The sequence below is a fragment of the Ambystoma mexicanum genome, chromosome 1q (assembly GCF_040938575.1).
Source record: "Ambystoma mexicanum isolate Mex_15411 chromosome 1q, UKY_AmexF1_1, whole genome shotgun sequence".
NCBI lineage: Eukaryota > Metazoa > Chordata > Amphibia > Caudata > Ambystomatidae > Ambystoma > Ambystoma mexicanum.
Genome location: NC_090922.1, coordinates 1,328,904,452 through 1,328,912,793, shown reverse-complemented (window position 1 = coordinate 1,328,912,793; position 8,342 = coordinate 1,328,904,452). Strand labels below are relative to the sequence as shown.

Sequence of the window (8,342 nt, the reverse complement as noted above, 5' to 3'; positions counted from 1 at the left end):
TAACTAGCTAACAATTCAAGACTTAATACACAGTTATGCTAGTACAAACAGTACATATGAAGACTCCCAATGCATACAAATCAGAGGCACAAACAGGAAAACTAAAGTAAGGAAGAAAGAAACAGCATCACCAGAAAATATTAATAACAGCAAAGTTTATCTTCATGTACACAAATTAATCGTGTTTTTGAGACCTGCTTATTGCCCATATATGTGTACCATAAGCTGAGACCAAACCCTAAGGACAGTACTTTAAGAACATACAACAAGGTTAAAGTGTAGATATTTAGCACCTTTTCAATTTGAATATTCTGACAGGTAGTGAACAAAACCACCTGGCCTAGATATGGCAGTGAACAAAAACAAGTGGTCCAGATATGTGATGTCATCAGTAATGTCATCAATGACATTTGTGATGTCATCTTTGATGTCCTGGGTATTAGTCTTTAGTGAACGGTGGTGGCGCGAGTTATGGTTGCTTAGCTTACCATAACCGGTACATTTCTGGGGGTTTTCGATTTTACTTGTAACAATAATATCCCTTTAACAAAGTTTTCCCATTGAATTGGTAGGTTTTTATTAGTGCAACTTAACCATAACGTCCCTTTAACAAAGTTATTTTCAATGAATAAATACATATACATATAACGAAACAGGGTGCTGTAACCATAAACTGGGAACACTGGCGTCTCAATTACCGACTCCCAAATAGAGATAACTAGATGGCTACAGATGCACACACAGTTTTCTGAACATTTACATATCTGTGAAACGAGTAAGGGACGATGATGAGTGAGTAAAATTAAGAAAGTAATTGAGAAGTTGCTATTCGAACTACGATGTAGGCTCTGATAGCACAGCTGGTCGTTCACTGCTCTGCTCAATGTGAATGGGTCTAGATCTGTAGCCTGCTCTCTCTCAAGTTTGCGACAGTCACGCGTTTTACGACAGAGGTGTTCAATGTGCAAGCGGTCTGTGCAGCCTGTTGTGGGATGCTGGAACCAGAGTCCCCACAGCAGCGAAACAGCATCTACCGCAGGCAGAGGTCCTGGATTCGGGTTACTATGGCCATCGCTGCCCTCTTGCTGCTGCTCCTCGCCGTCTCCCTCTCCCACCAGAAGGACAAGGACTTTTACACCTTCAAGGTGGTGAACATTCGGGGCAAGCTTGTGTCCCTGGAGAAGTACCGGGGCTCGGTAAGTGCAGCACGGGGCTGCATGGCCGCCGAGCACTACTAACCCCCCGCGGCATGTGGTGCATGCGGGCCACGGGGAAAGGCAGCAGGGAGGGAACGGTGCCCGCAGTGCAGCTGGAGCCTGCGGGCCACACTAACCACGTAACGGCCACTAACACAGCTCTGCGCCTTCCTTCACACCCCGACCTCGAGCCGTGCTCGGCAAGGCTGTAGACGTGGCAGGTCTCTGCACTGCTCCCAGCCGACTGGGGGAACCTGTTGCATCTGCTTCCCATCCCAAACCGACAGGAATGCTTTCCACATATGCACCCACAACAAGTCGTTTTGGATTTATCTTTGTATGCAGGAAAATGAAGATGTGCAAAGTTCAGTTCGGACAATAAAAGTAATCAGAATAGGAGCACATAAGTAACCTTTGCATCTCTGGGGGCGTGCGCTAATGACGCAATGTATACCCGAGATTTATATGAAAATGCCTGTTAATAGTAATATGCTGTAATTACACGTTATTAATGTTTCCATTGTCAGATACTTATTTGTGTACTTATTGCATATTGCCCGAAGTTTCGAACGATGAAAAAGGTACGCAAATCTCAGTGCTGACGTAAAACTCGGGAGCCTTCTCCTGACCTCTCGCCAGAAAGTAGCGAACTTAAATTGTAATTAAATACAAAGAAACACACTTATAGTGTGGTTTTTTTTTTTAGTTTAAGAAACAATTCGTGTGCATGCAAAATGCAGGCAGCAGTCTCTTATTTGTAAACTCGAATATTTGCCCAAATAAGATCAGGATATTATTCCCCCAACTCAGTGGAACACCTTTTCTCGCTCGCAGAAGGATGAAAGTCGGAGTCGTTCGGGTTAGAATTCCAATCGGGGCGACTTCAGATTTGCAGGCAGGCGCCTTGCTCACTGAGCTGTTGTATGTAGAACACCTTTCTTAACGTGTCCAACAAATTAAAATAGCATTTTCGTTGCGAGTGACAAGTTGCGAGTCTCGCTGCTTATCATTCAGCCGTGTGGTGTGTAGCCTTATAAATTGCGCATCGCTGTGAAGGGTGGGGACACGAGACTGAAATGCGCACGTTTATGGTCGACGGGTAGCTAAAGAAGTTGGACTAGCGCAGCCATCTTAATGTTACTCGCTGCTGGCTATGGAGGGCTCCGTGAGACACGTGGCAGAGTTCCTGCAAGTGCTTCAGCACTACTAAGTGGGACAGCTGATTTCCCCCCTGCTTTTTTTAGGGAGGCATGAAAGCAGCCAGCAGTGGCCCAGATGTTGGTGGGGTTAGCCCCACTGAAGTGTAGTTTGAAAAAATGAGTTGGGCTCGAGGGAAATCCCCTGCTGCCCAAAAACAGAAGAGCCCAGAAATGTGACAAATGGCTGCTTTTAGTCCAAGCAGGGATACGCATAAGGATTGTACAGTTCCAAATGCCCTCTCAGCTCATTACAGGCGGGCAGTGGGATTTTAAGCTGCAGTGACCGCAGAACCAAAAGATACATTCCTCGCTCTTAATGGGATTGGGTGAACAGTATAGGCATATGATTTGATTGGTCTGGCTAGATCGGGTAGCTCCACCTTTCACCACCCCCAGGTCAGATCAAGCCTTGTCAGTATAGGGAATCTACAAGAATATGAGCAAAAATGATGGGTGGGGAAAGTGAGCTCAGAGCACTGCCTGCTTCCCACAATTGTTTAACCCCTCTGTCTTCGCAGAACGTGATCAATGACACACCATTCTCCATCTTCATGTTGTGTTGCATTTTTTCATCTCCTATTTTCAATTTGATGGGAACGACCTTATCTGTCTGAATGGGCTTTGTTCTCCCACTCCCGGTCACCTGTTCAGGACCGTATAAATGTTTTTCTCTGCTGGCATTTGTGTGGGATTCTTCCCTTCTTTGTCCTTGCAGGTGCTGTATCTTTTCAGCGGACTCAAGCCATCTCCCCCAGCGTCCTTGGTAGGGCTGGACATGCTGCCAGGCCCGCTTTGCATCTCAGAAAAGTCAGTGAATCGGGCCAATTCTTTTCAATGCAGCTGTGGTTTCCATTTTGCTTTCAGTTCATGTGTATTGTTTTGCACTTGGCTAATGTCTCTGCTGGGGTGTTCAGCCATGTTGCCTTTTCATGATTACTTGGGTGATTTCATCGTAGTGTAGCTTGGGTGATGTCATCCGGGTATGGTCTGGTGGGGCTGCTTCAGCGGGTGGCATCTGTCATCTTGGTGGTGTGCTGGTGGATTTGAGACTCCCTCCTCTGCCCAGCCACCCAGCTTGGACCACAAACTTGTTTTTTCACACCTTCGTCACCCCCCTCAGGTCTCTTCAGCTTCTTCTGGGTTGGTTTGTGTTCCAGGTCATTTCCTCTAATTCACCCTGCTCAGCTTCAGCACCCTTTTCTTCCTTCGTTGTGCATCCAGTTTGGAGCAGCCATTCACTTCTGTATCTTTCTGAGGCACCATCCAGGCTGGTGTGCTCGATGGCATTATGGCACATTTTCTTCTTCATTTGGGTGGCACCTGCATGTGAGCTTCAGGCCCTGTGTTGTTCTATGGATATTGTTTCCCCCCCTCATGCCATGTACCCCTGGAATGCATCTGTGACCTCTTTTCTCTCCACTATTTAATCTTCACTCTGGCAACATGGTGGTGTTATTCTTGATGGCATTCTGGACAGAGGCCTGCCTTGTTTTCTACCCATGTAAGCAGCTCAAACTTCTTGATGTATCCATCCTTTTTCTCTCTGCACCATCTCCACTGGAACTATCAGGAGCACTTGTGCCATGCATCCCTGCTGCCTTCCATCTATGGTTCTCTTGCAAACTCTTGTCCATAACTGGTGTTTCTTGTCATTCAGGCAGTTCTCCCCCTCTGTTCTTGTAATTGTCCTGATGGGGAAATTTCTCCTGTGTCTTTCATCGTAGTGTAGCTAGCCTGCTTCCTCTCGAGCTACCATAGAAATCTTGTAGTTGCTTGTGGCCTGGGAAGTGGGAGAGTTCGCATGGCAGCCCCTCCCTAAAACCTCCCTCCCTAAATGTGTCACTTGCTGGTACTATATATCATTAGTGGTGTGGGCCAGACTGGCCATACAAGTACTATATATATATTACATCTATCTCTTTAAAGCACTGATGACATCAGGCAGGGTGAGTAGCACTCTTCACATCACAAAAATTGGCGAAGTCCGGACACCAATGTTCAAGAAGAATAATAATCTTTATTGACGCCTTACAAAGTGGCACAAAAATTAAAAAGCCATCAAAATTTGGCTCTCGCAAAGTGTCCATGCACGTTGGGAACGTTAACGCGTTTCGCGGCTTGCCTCGCCGCTTGGTCACAACATTGCGTCCCCATCAAACCACAGAGTTTTAAACAACATGGTGTAGAGCAACCGGCCACCATTTTAGCTGAAATAAAAGAGGGACTCCATTAGGTACCACAACCTCCTTGGCGCAGACCCATGGCGAACATCTTTGACTATTTCAAACCGCAATTGTAGCATGCATGCAAATGCATAACACTACCATCTAATGTGTCTGTTAGGTCCCTGTAGGTTGTCCTTAATAGGGATCTGATGCGGAGTTACCATGTGTATTAGTCACACTGTTTGCCCGCCATGGACTACCACAGGTGAAGCACGTGTCAATGAAACCCCTCGTAGCCGACCACATATTTTTCAACACTTTGCATGCATTTGGACATCTAGTTTAGCTTGGATAACAGACCCATTAGGAATGGAATGGACATTACCATAATTCGTAAATCGTAAAAATGCAATCAGTTAATATACTTTTCCCAGTTCCAGATGTAATGGCATAAATGCTAAAGCAGCCCTTAAAGTGCATGATGCAAAAAACACGATAAAGTGCAACAATCTCTCTAAAGTGCACAAGTCACTGTAAAGTGCATAGTGCAGGGAAATTGTGCTAAGGTGCATTGATTGTTTTAAAGTGCAAAGTGCACAATTCAACAGTCTGAGATTTTTCTTGTTTTGATCCAAGTGCCTGCCATATCGTCTCCTTTTGTTCTGCTCGCCAGTTATTTCCACAAGCTCTACACTACATGTTCATAATCAAACTCTGGTAAAAAGACTAAATCTATTGTCACAAATATAAAAATATTACTAAAAAGACAACCACCTAGTGAATTAAAAAATGTGCTTCCAAACAGTTTAAAACCAATATTAAAATGAGTGTTTACAAAGATGGATGGGCAAAGATCATTGACATCCTCCTCTTGATACTCTTTCATAATTAGAAATTAAGCATCTTACAATATTTTCGGACTCGACATTTGCAGAATCTTTCGGATTCCCTTATCTTGTTATATATGATGTCTGCGACTTACAGGAAGAGGAGAAAGAGGGGAACAGAGAAGAGAAACAAAGGAAGAAGAAGAAGAAGAAGAAATAATCAAGCAAAAAAGCATAAAACATAAGTGGAGGAAAACAGAAGCAGAGAGAATCACTCAATTGTTAATTACTGGCCTAAAAATGTGTAGTGTTCCTCGTCTATGTTATGTCCATTTTGAAATTTGCTTTCAAAGTCCAATATATAGCGAGTCTCTTTCTGTCTCAGGATTTTTTCTTTATTGCCTCCTCTTGGTCCTATCTCAATTTTATGAACAGCAAAGAACCCAAAACTACTCATGTTCTTGTCGTGGAACTCAGCAAAATGTTTGGCCATCGGGTAATTGGCATCATTGTTAGCAATTGCCTGTGCATGTTGTTGGATACGTGTCTTTAATTTGCATTTGGTGCTTCCTATGTACCACTTGTTACATGAACAGGTCAGCACATAGACAACATATTCCGTCTCGCAGGTAATTTTGCCAGATATAAAAACTGTTTGGCCAGTGATGGGATGTTTAAAAGAGTTCCGAGTTTTGGCGTATTTACAGATGTTACAACGGGTACATTTGAAAAAGCCCTCTTTTTTGTTATTAGATAAACAACTCGTCTTGTTGCTCTCTTCTTCATGAGTCATATAGCACTAAGATATCCCTTATGGATAGATTTCTTCTGAAAGTTATCTGTGGGCTGTTTCGGAGGTTTCTGCTGAGATCCTGGTCCGCCATAAGGATTCTCCAATGGTTTGTTAAAATGTGCCTAATCTTTGGTGCCTGAGTATCAAAAGTTAAAATTAAATGAGTGCTGTCTTTCTCCATGCTCTTCTTTCCAATGTGTTCGGTTCCTGCTATGAGACTAGAACGTTCCTTGGCTCTAGCTTTGAGATATGCTCTTTCGACCACTCTCCTTGGATATTTTTGTCTAGCGAACCCTTGAGCGGTGATTCTGCTCTCTATATCATAGGATTTCAAGGTGCTGTTGTTTCTTCGTAACCGGATAAACTCTCCGTAAGGGACGGCCAAATCAGGTTTTTAGGGTGTCCACTGGGTGCTTCGAGTGGAGTATTTGTCCCTGTGATTTTTCTATGTATTTCGCTAGTTACCTTATTGTCTTTTATTCTCACGTTCACGTCGAGAAAAGTGATCAAAGTGCGACTATGTGTTTCTGTAAACCGGAGATTGTTATCGTTGTGATTGAGACGGTTGACAAACTCCATCCATCCTTGTTCGGTTCCCTTCCACACTATTAAGAGATTGTCAATGTATCTCAGCCAGAGAATAATGTCTGTGTATTCATGATTAGTGTCCGTCCAGACTTCCCTTTCTTCCCATGCGCCCATTGTGAGATTTGCATAGGACAGCGCACAGTAGTGCCCTTAGCAGTTCCTTGCAACTGTTTAAAATACTCATTGTTAAAAAGGAAAATGTTGTTGGTCAAGCATAAGTTTATCATTGACAATACCGTTTGAGTGTGTTCCAGGTAATTGAGGGATCGAGTCTGTAAAAAGTGTTGATACGCTTGTTTCCCAAATTCGTGACCGATAGATTTGTACAGCGAAACCACATCCATACTGGCCAATAGATATTCTTTCTCACAGGGAATGTCTTCAATTCTTGATAGGAAGTCCGTTGTGTCTCCTAGGTAAAATGGTAATACCGAGACAAATGGAAACAGAACTTCATCTATGTATTTAGACATATTTTCCAATGCGGAAGCTATCAAGCATACAATGGGTCTTCCTGGGGGTTTCTTCATATTTTTATGTACCTTGTGGAGAAAATAACTAGTAGGTGTAATAGAGTTGGTGATCGTTAGGAATTTGCAACTCTCTTCAGACATAAGGCCTTTTGCTTCCCATTCTGTAAGTAGCGTATTAATTTTGCTTTCAAGTTCTTTGATTGGATTTTGAGCAATTTTCATATAGCATTTGTTGTCATTAAGCTGTTTGTAGGCTTCGCTTATATAGTCCTTTCTATTCTGTAGGACTATATTATGCCCCTTATCAGAAGGTTTAATTATGCAATTTTTAAGTTCATGCAACTCTTGTAAAGCCTGTCTGTCTGCAAATGATAAATTGTCGTTCACATTTTTTTTCTGATCCTTTCTTCTAAGTTTTTCAAATCTTCGATCACTAAACTTTGAAATGCCTCTGTTATTACCAAGGTTTGCCACAGGATTGAACTTTGACTTTGTTTTCAGTTGATCTTTGCTCGTCCAGTCTGTTCTGATGTACAGCTCTTTGAGGTCTATGGGTTCACCTTGAACTCCTGCACCTATGCCTTTTTCCAGGTCGACCAAATCTGTTAGTGTGGTTAACGCCTTGATTTGAACCTCGGTGTGGTCCGTCTCTTTGTCTCTTGGGCGCCTTTTATACTCATTCGTTGCAAAGAATTTCTTTAGGCGTATTTTACGTATATATTGGTCAAAGTCAATTCTTGTCTGCACATAATCGTTATTTGTTTTAGAGCAGAATTTTAAACCCAGATGGAGTACTTTTGTCTGGTTGAGGGTGAGGACATGGTCTGATAGATTAATTATTCTCAGCTTTGTGTCATCCCCAACATTTTGTTTTGCTACTTTCCAGAGTGCATATATATAATTCTTTTCTTTTTCTCTTTTAAATCGGCAATAATCTATTAAAACTACTTAATTTCTTCATGTTACATGTAAGGGATAAAGTCATAACTTTACACTTAAATACAGAAAATCAGTATCTTTATGTTTCCCTGTTACTGTCTTAAGATGGGACAGAAGTATAGACAGCAGAGTGCAAAACTATCAGTGCCACAATCTTTTCTA

At 42.7% G+C, this 8,342-nt stretch overlaps 1 protein-coding gene across 1 annotated transcript in view; it reads left to right on the top strand.

Annotated features, from left to right (window-relative positions):
• Positions 1 to 955: 955 nt before the first annotated feature.
• GPX7 (glutathione peroxidase 7) overlaps positions 956 to 8,342 on the top strand; it is a 222,496-nt gene continuing 215,109 nt past the window's right edge. The window contains exon 1 of the mRNA XM_069642183.1: positions 956 to 1,196. Within this exon, the coding sequence (XP_069498284.1) occupies positions 993 to 1,196 (204 nt within the window). The 5' untranslated portion in view covers positions 956 to 992. The remainder of the gene's footprint in view (positions 1,197 to 8,342) is intronic.